Source organism: Salmo trutta, chromosome 19, assembly GCF_901001165.1.
Source record: "Salmo trutta chromosome 19, fSalTru1.1, whole genome shotgun sequence".
NCBI lineage: Eukaryota > Metazoa > Chordata > Actinopteri > Salmoniformes > Salmonidae > Salmo > Salmo trutta.
Genome location: NC_042975.1, coordinates 4067029 through 4080642, shown reverse-complemented (window position 1 = coordinate 4080642; position 13614 = coordinate 4067029). Strand labels below are relative to the sequence as shown.

At 41.3% G+C, this 13614-nt stretch overlaps 2 protein-coding genes and 1 non-coding gene across 5 annotated transcripts; 1 reads left to right on the top strand and 2 right to left on the bottom strand.

Annotated features, from left to right (window-relative positions):
- The first annotated feature begins 437 nt into the window (after positions 1–437).
- coa4 (cytochrome c oxidase assembly factor 4 homolog) lies at positions 438–2305 on the top strand. Of its 3 annotated transcripts, none has more exons than XM_029699463.1 (2): positions 438–941; positions 1346–2305. In XM_029699463.1, the coding sequence occupies exon 2, from the start codon at positions 1364–1366 to the stop codon at positions 1616–1618; it is 255 nt and encodes an 84-aa protein (XP_029555323.1). In that variant the 5' UTR covers positions 438–941; positions 1346–1363; the 3' UTR covers positions 1619–2305. The 3 variants fall into 3 exon arrangements, with proteins under 3 accessions (XP_029555323.1, XP_029555324.1, XP_029555325.1); XM_029699464.1 differs by having other exon boundaries at positions 438–988; XM_029699465.1 differs by having other exon boundaries at positions 442–493.
- Positions 1877–12690, bottom strand: LOC115155054 (uncharacterized). Its single transcript, XM_029701847.1, has 11 exons — positions 12552–12690; positions 12026–12211; positions 11238–11290; positions 10839–11060; positions 10101–10217; positions 9510–9707; positions 9032–9265; positions 3830–4030; positions 3427–3642; positions 2597–3219; positions 1877–1893 (listed from the first exon to the last, which is right to left on the bottom strand). The coding sequence occupies exons 2-11, from the start codon at positions 12167–12169 to the stop codon at positions 1877–1879; spliced, it is 2025 nt and encodes a 674-aa protein (XP_029557707.1). The 5' UTR covers positions 12170–12211; positions 12552–12690.
- On the bottom strand, positions 10469–10632 carry LOC115155115 (U1 spliceosomal RNA). The gene has a single exon (XR_003868009.1). It is a non-coding gene; the product is annotated as a U1 spliceosomal RNA (small nuclear RNA).
- Positions 12691–13614: the final 924 nt, after the last annotated feature.

The following is a 13614-nucleotide window of genomic DNA, read 5'->3' as shown; positions in this document are numbered from 1 at the left end:
CTTCCTGGCAGACAATGCTATATATGCTATAACACATTTATTTAGCTTCTTGCATGTAACAACATTATGTTTTTAAACTAGTGTTTCTGAGTACAGGGACTGGAACAGAATAATTCTTATTGAGCCTACTTTGCTTTACATTGTGTTAATGGATTTTAGTTGAGAAGAACATTTTAGATTGTACTTCACTGCCCTCAAGTGCTTATAGGCCTATATTTCACACTGTACTTGAGAAATACCTCAGAATATGACAATTGCATGTTTTTTTTCACACTGGGAAATTAAATATATAATTTATATTTAGCAAAGTTAATTAATTTATTTCCACAAACGAAACACAGTGTAGGTCTAGTGAGCAGGAGGTAGGCCTACTACGCGGAACATAAATGATGCTCGTCCTAAGTAAGCCGTGCACATTTAAATGTAACCCCTTTCCGTTCCATTCTGTAAAGACGTCCCCCATGTTATGAAATCCACGGGGGGTCATGTGAAAGTATTCAACTCTAGGATATACATTCCAGCTACTGCTTTCAAGAGAGACAACGATTATAATATGTCTGAATGAATGATATCTGAACGTTTAACTTGATGCTAATATTGGCTGTTGCTTGTGGTATTTTTTTAAGCTAACATTAGCTTTCCGATTTGTTTAGTGATTTGCTTCAATATACTTTCGTTACTCACCAAAGTATAGATGTGACTCGTGTGATGACGAACTTTTCTCTGTTTGTGTAAACTGTCCTGTCTTTCGTATTTTGGAGAAACGACGACTTTTGAGTATTTTTTGACTACGAAATGCGTATCTAACAGAGGGGTACAGACCAACAGCTAGCCATGACGTAACGTTACCCCAATCACAGACGCAAACTTCTTCAGCGCCTATTTGCACGATCTCTTCTAACCGGGGGTTTGGAAACATAAGGAACTTGTCTTTCATATCAGTGAGAAATAAATCAAATCAATTACTACACACCTTTACAGGCACAGGGTTAGTGTTCCCACACATAACTCCATGTTACAGCGCTTGTTTACCAGTGAAGCTGGGGGGGGGATTTATTGTTAATTATCGTGATATTGTTTTTGATTATATATTGTATTGTTTTGGTAATATTGAAGTATTATTTTTGCGCTAGATCTGTCATGATGTGCTGGTGTGTTTTCACTACTGTCTATTGCACAAATTCAGTTAGGTCCATCCCCTGTTCGTTCCATCTGATAAACACGTGTATGTGACAAATACGATTTGACTTTGGTTCCTAGTAAATACACCCCTGATCTCTTTCAAGACAGCCTTTGTCTCTAAATCCCTTTTCCCCTCTTTGCTCTATCCCTTCCTCCCTCTCAGACAGAGCTGCCTTAGGTAATGGCCTCCCCTTCCCCCCACGACCGGAGTGGTCGCCCCAGCGAGGACCAGGACGAGGAGGACCCAGTAGAGCAGATGATCAGCAGGACAGGATGTGGGGAGCTGCACTACGCAGTCCAGGAGTGCATGGCCGAGCACCAGGACTGGAGGAAGTGCCAGAGCCAGGTCCAGACCTTCAAAGACTGCATGATGACCTTCCAGAAAAGCCGGAAGGAACAGCTGATGAAGCAGAGGCCGTCTACAGAATCGACTTAGAAGAGAGAGAGTGGTTTGGGGGTGTTTTCATTACGTATCTGGACTGATAACTGAGATATCAACGGTTTAGTTTTGCCACTGACATTATAATTGGTTATGCGTGTGTCTAAAACAGTCCTTCCCAAATGGTGGATCACAACTGATCTTTTTTGGGCCACAGCCCAAGACTGGTTCCATGCTGACTGGGTCCATGCTGACTGGGTCCATGCTGACTGGGTCCATGCTGACTGGGTCCATGCTGACTGGGTCCATGCTGGATCACTGGTTTTGTGTAACTGGTGGGTCACAAGATTACACATAAAGCTATAGATGTGTCTCAACTCAACAAGTTGTGGGAAAAGACAACATTAAAACACTGTACCATCACACTGCTTGTCACAGTATTTGGTATGACAGCAGAACCTTATCTGTCAGACTGTTTTCCCTCTCCTGATGCATCAAGATTAATAACTGAGCAATCTCTTCTCTAAATCAGTCATGTGGTTTAGGGCTGTGTGTGTGTGTGTGTGTGTGTTGAAACGCTACAACATTCACAGCTTGTAATTCATTGGTTAAAGGGTGAATGGGTGTGTGCTTGCCCTAGAGAGAGAGAGACAGTTCAGTTCCTGTAGTGGCAGAGTTAACGGGCACATTTAAATGTGCTTGTATTCATTTTGACATTATAAAACTATATATATATCACCATCATTGGTTTTCTTCGTTTTATTTTTTTAAACTTTTTTACTTGCATCACATTCAACCTTGTGTAGTTCAACACTGGGCCTTTTGTTTACAGTACCGCATGTTAGACTTTAGCTACAAGGTGGTAGTATAACCCCAGTTTTCCTCTGAGTAAGTTGATGGAAACTCATCAATCACAGCCACATTAAAATGAGACTAGGATTGAAAGGAGGGGAAAAATGTAAATGTAAATGAGATATATTTTCAGACTAGAAACTATTTACACACTTAAGTCATTTATTTGGTTTGTTTTGTGACAAGTCAACTTCTTATTCTGTGTTGAGTTCCCCTTGCTCCTTTTGTAAAGCTTTCTGACTGAGTCCAGGACCTCCTCTGTCCTCAGTGAGTATATGTTGTAAAGCTTTCTGACGGAGTCCACGACCTCCTCTGTCCTCAGTGAGTATATGATAGGGTTCAACATAGCAGGCATGGTCTGGGTCAATGAGTTGTTGATGATCCTGGCGTTAGGATGTATGTAGCTGACTACTGCAGCTATGTTATTACCCACCATGGGCAGATAGAAGATGGCCACCAGAATTAGGTGAGAGGTGCATGTTCTCATGGCTTTAACCCTCTCCGCCCCTGTGGCAATCCTGATCAACGCGATGGCAATGCAGACATACGTGAGGACTATCAGTATGATAGGGATACATAATACCACCAGGAAACATACCCAAGCCATGATGTTGTTGAGAGAGTTATTGTTGCAGGACAGTGCATAGGTGGGTCCGTGGTCGCAGAAGAAGCTCTTTATCACCAGAGAGCCACAGAAGGAGAGGTGAGTTATGAGGCTAACAGTGAAGGATATCAAAGCCAGCGTGAACAGCCACAGTACTGCTAGGATCACCAACATGGCTGTTTTGGTCACAATAACATGGTACCTGAGAGAAGAAAAATTAAATAATATATGTGATTTGGCAGAAGCTTTTAGCCGAAGCAACTTGTAACAGTGATGGGTGGCCCCAGCGGGAATCGAACTCACAACCCTGTCATTGCTAGCGCCAATGATAAAAATAATATTTAAGAAATAATTTTTTTAAAATAAAGAAAGCTTTACATCTTTTTGAACATTTTACATTTATGCTTACCTGAGAGGAAAGACGATGGCAACAAACCTGTCGTAGGCCAGGGTGAGGAGAGAGAGAGACTGCATAGTCATAAAGACATAGACAAAGAACATGCTGCTGAGACAGGCCTCGTAGGAGATGTACTGCTTCTCAAACAGAAAGGTCTCTATGAGCTTAGGGATGAGAGCCGTGCTCCCACACAGGTCTGTCACAGCCAGGTTGAAGACTACGACGTACCTACGTGAAAGATGGGGGGGAAATGTCATATTCATGTGCGATGCTCAAGCTTTTGAAAGTAAACAGATTGATGGGACCAATAGCATCACTGGTCCCTTTGTTTACAAAATCTACCACATTCATGCAAAGATATATGTGATATTAGAATACTCTTGACCAAACCTTGTTGTTGGAGCTAACAACATACTTGGCCGTGTGGAGGTTCCTGGCCAGGTAGATAACTGCCATGATGAAGGAGTTAGCCAGGACTGTCACGGCATAGACCAGACACAGGAACACATAGTAGTATTTGATGTGAGGGATGTTCTCGAAACCATTAATGTAGAAATATGACGGACGGACGAATGTGGCATTGGAAGAGACGAGGGCTGACTGCTCGTGAGCCATGCTGCAGGAATCAGGATGGATGAATGGTTAAGATACACTCCTGGTCTGCTGTCTTAACTTGGTCTGTTTGCAGGAACATGCAGAGATGAAATAAGAATGTGCAGATGGTGTCGTAGTAAAATAACTCCGTATAACAAGATCCTGAGAGAGATGAACGACTGTAAATAAAGAATACAACAACTTAACAACTTATGACTACAAAAGACAAGTAAATTAATAAACGCACATTTATTTTAAGGCATTTTTCATTTTACATAACGTAGCATAAAACTTTTGATACAATAGTAAGCTTCAGCCAGCAAGATCTTGAATCAAGCCAAAAAAAAGTATTTGTGATTCCTCTTCATACTGTGATGCTGCTGGCTGTGTCTACTGCTGACACAACTGACGACACCGAGGAAGACAGTACCAACATCATCATCATCAACAAGTTACTTGTCATTTTTCAAATAGTAAAATAAATGGAACCTAACTAATTATTCAAAGCATCATTTTCAAGATAAAGAAGAACTGTCAGAAGAAGCATAAAACAAAATACATTAGATTAAATTCATGCATTTTATACAGGGCTAGAATAAATACTCCCCAACGTGAGACGTCAAACTAAATACCAGAACGTCAACATCTCCTTCAACTACTAAAGCTACTGTTTATCATGTAAATGTAAAGTGTAACCCACCTCCTCAGGTGATATGCTGAACCTGACAGCCCAGGTCTAGTGTGAGCACCTGGGCAGATACAACAGGCTTATATACTGTATCATCTTTACTTGCTGGTCATTAGTAGAACACATAGAGTTACATCACTGGTTCCCAATCCTGGTCCTGGGGACCCAAAGGGATGCACATTTTAGTTACTGCACTAACACACCTGATTCAGCTAATCAACTCATCATCAACAAGCCTTTTGATTAGATGAATCAGGACAAAAACCTAAATGTTGTTGACCCTTTGGGAAGCACTGAAACACTGAATGACACGTATAATAATGTATAACTATAGAATCTAATAATAGGATCTCTATGGTGAAGTCATCATGGAGTGGTAGGGTAACATACAGCTGTCCATGTCCAGATTTAGGATCTTAATTTGATCACCCTGTTGCGGGAGACCTTACCTGCAACTCAGGAAATGTAAAACTTGTAGTGTATTTGAGTTTAAAAAAAAGGCTTCTAAAGTTTGACATTTTCAAATTCATATTTCATACTTGATTTTCCCTGAAGAAAAATGTATCAACTGCATAACAAAAATCCATTAGTTATATTATAATTCACAAAATGATTTTCCTGCTGTAGGAGACTAGATCAAATTAGAATCCTACATCCTACATCTGTAGTAGCATCTCTCCCCCACAGGGATGGAAACACCTGGGCCAAAGACTCACCTTGGCCAAGGGTTCACTTGTGCCAAAGACTCACCTGGGCCAAAGACTCACCTGGACCAAAAACAAAACCTGGACCAAAGACTCACCTGAGTCAGAAACTCACCTATGCCAAACACTCAAATGGGCCTAAGACTCACCAGGGCCAAACACAAAACCTGAGCCAACCACTTTCCTGGGCCAACCACTCACATGAAAAACACGGGTAAGCCCTAGAACTGTAAGGAATGTGCTTAGAATGACATCGTTGTTCGGTTTATGGAATCATCAAGATAACTCATAGTAATAATAATGAAAGCAATGCAAAACACAGAGAACATAGGACACAAAGGACAAACAAAGCTATGTACAGGTGTCATCAGATCAGGAGGATATGAGTACTGAATTAATAGAGGTCCTTTTCTGAACAACAGCCTTGAGCTGGTCCTTAAAGACATGCTCCGGAACTTTGGCGATTACTAAGTATTTTTTTAATCTCACATTTTGGGCTGGATGTGTCAATGTGTAGTTCATACATGCATAATATATGAGCAGAATTACTGTTTTACCTCAGTTAGCCACCCAGGCCCTAGTTTGAAAGCAATTTTTTTCTTGAAGCTGTGCTGTTCCATTTTGTCTATATTTTCCCCCACTTGGGCCAGCCCCCTAGCAATTGGAGTTCAACCAATGAGCTTCATCTACTCTCCATATGAGTGACAGCTAGCAAGAGGCACATGATACACCCACAGCAGAGCAGAGAGAGAAAGACCAATGACGTGGTGCATATATCTGCGCAATTTTAGGGGACCACTTTTGGCCCGTGAGCACTACTTTCTGAACTACTGTATAAAAATTACACAAAAGTACCGGCAAATCTCTTTAAAATGAGGACAGACACTTTGCAGCCCTGACAGTATCTGAAAAAGTTTTTAGTTTTTCCTGATTATTAGGTTTATTTGAGCAGGGACAATGTACAACAAAAACAGATGTGTTGTACCAGATTTAACTAGCAACTCATTTCAGGCTGTATTCTGCTGAAGGATAATATATTTTTGATTTTACAAGGAGAGTCAGTTAAGAACAAATTCTTATTTTCAACAAAAGCCTACAGTGGGTTAACTGCCTTGTTTAGAGGCAGAATGACAGATTTTTTACCTTGTCAGCTCAGGGATTTGATCTAGCAACCTTTCGGTTACTAGTCCAACGCTCTAACCACTAGGCTACCTGCCCCCCCAACAACTAATAGAGTAGTTTATTGGTAGCATATGGCTGTACGGACATAAAGAATATGTTTAATGTTATTATAGTATGATACACTCCCAAACAACCACCCTGGGCCTCCATTCGGAGCCTGATATCTCTATAGGTTTTTTAGTTCTAGGCCTAGGGAGTTGTTACAGGCCACTGCGTTCCTGTTTCTGCTTGCTCTTTGGGGTCTAGGCCGGGTTACTGTAAAAGTAGTTTTTGACAACTGCTGATTATAAATAAATGGGTTTTATGAAGGATTTTTAACTATGACATTTTCTGTAAACGCTTAAAAGGGAGAAAGAAAATCATTCCAGTGCCAAAATTTCCCAAAAACTTTTAAGTAGGATCATTTTTGTTAAAATTGTCAGTATATTCCGAAACAGAGATTTTAAAGATTTGTTTAACTGAGGTCGTGGCGATTTACATGAGGGTTGGGTTTAGATTACAATCATGCCCATTACCACAGGATTATAATGCCTAGGGAGAATTGTCATGCACGGAGAAACAGCTGCGCTGATTGCGCTCTATCCAATCATAGCAGGGAAACTCCAGACAGTGAGACGGACCTGCCCATCACACAGCGTCTCGGACTTGTTAACAGAAGACAACATAACACCAATGTTATATTGAAAGAACACTTGGCCCCTAGGCCGTACATGGAGTGGCCACTTGCCAATGTGTTTGTTAGGGATCACTCCAGTCTGCCTGTTTTGGGCAAAATGAGACTTGAGACGATGGTTCTTTGTTCCTGCTGCTACACTGTTTAGTAACGTTAGTCCCCATGAAACACTGACAGACTCTGGTAATAGATAGTGAGAAAGTTGTAAAAACAAAACGGTACCAAAGCACCAGTGACTTGATAAGCCAATTTAGCTAACGTGGTTTGCCGGCTCAATGTGCACGCTAGCTACTAGTACTAGCTAGCATTATTGACAAACACAGAGATGGAACTTAGCTAGCTAGTGTGTAGCAGCTTGTGATTTATTTACAATAGTTTGACAGCTTTGTTGATGATGTAGATGTAAAATTGAGAGCGACAAAGACCTCCTTGGCAAACCACTTCCTCAATATTTAATTAATTTAAAATAAATTAAAGATTGAAGAGAGTGGCTATGTTGTTGCTACCGTTCTTAAGGAGCAGCAGAAAAACATATGTAGAATCGATGAGTTCAGCAGCTCTTAAACACATCGTGTAAATATTGTACTTTATTTGTTTGTTCGTACCACTTCACTTCATTGAGTGAAGCAACAGTACAATCATTCACTATGCCAGATACACTGTAGTTACACGTAGCTTTCTTCCAATTAAAAAACAAAACATATAGAGGTAGCAACCGAGATAGCGAAAGAGAGATATAAATAAACAAGACACTTCAAGTACTTCTAAATATAAGTATATCTAAATATACATTAAATACATTAAATCATGATATCACAGTGATATTTGTTATTTTTTGGAATGTCTATAAAGGCTCGTAGACATAATATACAGTGCCTTCAGGTAGTATTTACACCTCTTGAATTAGTCCACATTTAGTTGTGTTAAAGCCTGAATTTAAAAATGGATTCAATTCAGATTTTGTGTCACTGGCCTTCACACAAGACCCCATAATGTCAAATTGGAATGATAGTAATACCAAATCTCAGTACCCACGCTGTAAGGTCAATCAGTCGAGCAGTGCATTTCAAACACAGATTCAACCACTAAGGCCAAGGAGGTTTTCCAATGCCTCGCAAATAGGCCACCTATTAGTTGATGGATAAAATAAAAAAATTAAATAAAAAGCAGACATTGAAAATCCCTTTGAGCAAAGTGAAGTAATTAATTTCACTTTGGATGGTGTATCAATACACCCAGTCACTACAAAGATACAGGCGTCCTTCCTAACTTAGTTGCTGGAGAGGAAGGAAACCGCTCAGGAATTTCACCATTAGACCAATGGTGACTTTAAAACAGTTGCATATTTTAATGGCTGTGATAGGAGAAAACGGAGGATGGAGCAACACCTGTGTAATTACTCCGCAATACTAACCTAAATGACAGTGAAAAGAAGGAAGCCTGTACAGAATACAAATATACCCAAACATGCATCCTGTTTTCAATAAGGCACTAAAGTAAAACTATCTGATTTCCAACAGACACTGGGAGACAAATTCACCTTTCAGCAGGACAAAACCCTAAAGCATATGATCAAATACACACTGGCGTTGCTTACCAAGATGACATTGAATGTTCCTGAATGGCTTAGTTACAGTTTTGACTTAAATCGGCTTGAAAATCTATGGCAAGACTTGAAATATGGCTGTTTAGGAATGAATACTTTCTGAAGGCACTGTAAATATATTAATTTTAAGAGAAATAATTCAGGTACTTCATGTTGGTTTGACCCGCGACACAGCTCTCACGGCCCCTCTTCTGAGCAGCTTCTTAACCGATACCTTAAACTCCTCCGTCTTCAGAACGTATATGATGGGGTTGAGCATTGGTGGCAGTATCGAGGTCAGGGAGAGGTTGATGATCCGGGCGTTGGTTGGTATGAGGGATTGGAGGACGTATGTTAAAATAACAGGCAGGTAGAATATGGCCACCAGTATTAGGTGTGAGGTACATGTCTTTATGGCTCTGAGTCTGAGAGACAGAGAGACAGAGAGAGAGAGAGAGAGAACGTGTGTCAGTACAGTATGTGATTATCTATCCAGTTTAACTGCATTGTCAATATCTTCCAGCATGTATCATTCTTGTAACAAGTCCATCACTCTAAAAACATATTTCTGAGGCCTCACACCAATCAGCATATGGGCCGTTCAGGCTTGGACAAGTCTACTTACTGACTTGACTTGACGTACTTATTCCAGTCAGTATTACTTCTCACCTGTCCTGGGGCAGTGTGATGGTGAACAGGGCGTGTGTTATACAGATGTAGGAGGATATGATGAAGACCATTGGGAGATAGAGAACTATACAGGGGTTGAGATACGCCATCATCTGATTAGGGACCACATTAGAACAGGGGGCAGCCAGACGGAACAGGGGACCGTGGTCACAGAAGTAGCTGTTGATCACCAGAGACCTACAATACAATACATTATACAACATTTTATTACCCAGATATTAGAGCGAACAACAGAAATATGTCTTCTGTTCATTTTTTCTCTCCATCGCCTGGCCAGGGCTTCGAACCCGTGACGTTTTCGGCTACAGGTTCACCGCCTTATCTGTTGGAATTAGTATCTCATTCAAGAGGAACTGAGTTCATGACAACATTGAGCAATCAACTTTTACAACAACCTGACTGATGACAACTGTTTATTTATCTCCTTGTTTTTTATTGGTTTACTGTAAAAGTAAAATTTGAAATGCACTTAAACCAATAGTTTGATGTGATTTTACAGATAAAGATATAATTCACAGAAGCTATGCTTTTGCAGTGGAGTCGTTGCACAACAACACGATACATACTAACCTACAGAAAGAGAGCCGGGTGATGAGACACACAGAGATCAACACCATCAACACAGCAAACGTCCAGGCGGCGCCCGTCAGCTGGAGCATGGACCTGTGGGTGACCATCATGTGGTACCTGGAAAGAACATTACAATGGAACTTTGTGAGTTGATGACACAAACCCATCTTGTCATTTAATAGGATCTCTGTGGGGGAAAAGATGTTAAACTTCATATTATCGTCAATTGTTGATTTTTATTATTTTATGTCACTTAGCAGACACTCTTATCCAGAGCGACTTACAGTAGTGAATGCATACATTTCATACATTTTTTTCCTGTACTGGTCCCCCATGGGAATCAAACCCACAACCGTGGCATTGCAAACACCATGCTCTACCAACTGACCCACACGGGAGCATATATTATTCAGTCGAGATTCCCACATTTTGGGGAACTTGCAGGGTTTAGCACGACCAGAGTGCATTTGCCGAGCCTCACCCTGGGTAAACCTCCTTTGTGATCAAGGTGTCTCCCCTGCCAGGTGACTATATCCTTATATATGATTTTAGCTGCAGTGTAACCATGTTAAATCATTTTTTAAATATATATAATACATTTAATAAATACATTTCAATAAATTGTCAAATAAATCAAATTATTCAATTAAAAAAAAAAATATCCCAGAAGGGTCAAATAACATAATCTTTCTGAATGTTATTTTAGTTTAGTTAATAATATGATGTATATTCTGAGACCTGAGCGGGCAGCAGATGGCCACCAGTCTGTCATAGGAGAGGATGGTGAGGTTGAAGGACTGCATGGTGATGAAGAGGAAGACGAAGAAGAGGCTAGTGAGACACTGGTCGTAGGAGATGAGCTGTCTGCTGAACAGGAACATGTCCAGCAGCTTGGGAACCAGGGCCGTGCTTTCACACACGTCTGTGAAGGCCAGGTTGAACACAGCAATGTACTTGGGGCTGTAAGGTTAGAACATAAATATATATTTAAGTCATTTAACGGAGATCGGGAAGCAGGGCAGGCTCCCACACGTGTCTGTGAAGTCCAGGTCGAACTGGGACTTCAAAACGATAGAATGTCCAACAAAGGAAGATTTACACTGTATTGTGGTAATGAGATTAAAGAGGTCGGATTACCTGTGGAGACTGCGGTCCAAGTAGATGCCAGTCATGACGAAGGTGTTGCCCACCTAGACCCAACGCACACACACACACGCACACGCGCACGCACACGCACACGCACACGCACACGCACACACACACACACACACACACACACACACACACACACACACACACACACACACACACACAGAGCAAAAATGACCCAACATGGATATACAGGTACATTCATCAGGCCATTGACTATGGGTGGTGCTCTATGTCCCCACATAGTTCAGTATTAGGTTTTCTATTCTATAGGAAAGTGAACAACTTTAGAGTTTATCAACTGGACCAACAAGCTGATGCTAACCTCATGTAACACCCTGGACCAGAGCTAGTTAGTAACACATGGACCAGAGCTAGACAGTAACACCCTGGGCCAGAGCTAGTGAGTAACACCCTGGACCAGAGCTAGGCAGTAACGCCCTGGACCAGAGCTAGTTAGTAACACCACGGACCAGAACTAGTCAGTAACACTCTGGACCAGAACTAGTCAGTAACACCCTGGACCAGAGCTAGGCAGTACCACCCTGGACCAGAACTAGTCAGTAACACTCTGGACCAGAGCTAGTCAGTAACACCCTGGACCAGAGCTAGTCAGTAACACCCTGGACCAGAGCTAGGCAGTACCACCCTGGACCAGAACTAGTCAGTAACACTCGGGACCAGAGCTAGTCAGTAACACCCTGGACCAGAGCTAGTCAGTAACACCCTGGACCAGAGCTAGCCAGTAACACCCTGGACCAGAGCTACAGCCTTACCAGAGAGATGATGTAAACAAAACAGAGAACGAAGTAGTAGTACTTCATGTAGGGGATGTTTATGAAACCACTGATGAAGAAGTAAGGGGGTCGGATGATGGTGTTGATGTCTGTCTGGTTAGGGTCAGAGGTCAGGGAACTCATCCTGACTGGAGGTGTTAACGTCTCCCTCTGGCTGGTGATAATCTGTGGGAATACATAACCATGAATACATTATTACAAATAAAGATATATTCAAAACTGTACATTAATTCACCTGTTGACAAAAACATAATTGAAGCATCGTTAGTGCAAAGGGAATTATCCAAGTTCATCAAAAAGGTACATTACAAATAATTTACAAAACTGTATAAATTAATATTAAATTTCAATTGTTTTTATGTATTCAATGTAACCGCATTCGATACCAGTTGCTAAAAAATAGTTAAACAACTCACTTCAGACGTCAAACTAAATACCAGAATATCAACATCTCCATCAACTACTAAAGCTACTGTTTATCATGTAAATGTAAAGTGTAACCCACCTCCTCAGGTGATATGCTGAACCTGACAGCCCAGGTCTAGTGTGAGCACCTGGGCAGAGACAACAGGCTTATATACTGTATCATCTTTACCTGCTGGTCATTAGTAGAACACATAGAGTTACATCACTGGTTCCCAATCCTGGTCCTGGGGACCCAAAGGGATGCACATTTTAGTTACTGCACTAACACACCTGATTCAGCTAATCAACTCATCATCAAGCCTTTTGATTAGATGAATCAGGACAAAAACCTAAATGTTGTTGACCCTTTGGGAAGCACTGAAACAGCTAACGACACGTATAATAATGTATAATGTTCGGTCTACAATAGGCTACTTTATGTTAGTTTTACAATAGCCTACATTATATTAGTTAACGACACGAATAATAATGTATAACTATAGAATCTAATAATAGGATCTCTATGGTGAAGTCATCATGGAGTGGTGGGGTAACATACAGCTGTCCGTCCATGTCCAGATTTAGGATCTTCATTTGATCAAATCATCCGTCTAATATTTCACATTTCCTTCTGCTGGAGGATTATTTCCCTGTTGTAGGAGACTGGATTAAATTAATATCCTACATCTGTAGTAGCATTTCACCCCCCACAGGGATGGACACAACTGGGAAAACACCCACCTGAGACAAAGACCCACCTGAGACAAACACCCACCTGGGTCAAACACTCACCTGGGACAAAGACTCACCTGAGACAAAGACCCACCTGGGTCAAACACTCACCTGGGTCAAACACTCACCTGGGACAAAGACTCACCTGGGTCAAACACTCACCTGGGTGAAACACTCACCTGGGTCAAACACTCACCTGGGACAAAGACTCACCTGGGTCAAACACTCACCTGGGTGAAACACTCACCTGGGTCAAACACTCACCTGGGTCAAACACTCACCTGGGTCAAACACTCACCTGGGACAAAGACTCACCTGGGTCAAACTCTCACCTAGAAGTGACAAAAGCATGGCTAAATTTTTTTGCAGCATTTTTGGAAAGAAAGTTTCAGATTTTTGCAATGTTACATAGAGGGAAAAAAGCTGTCCTT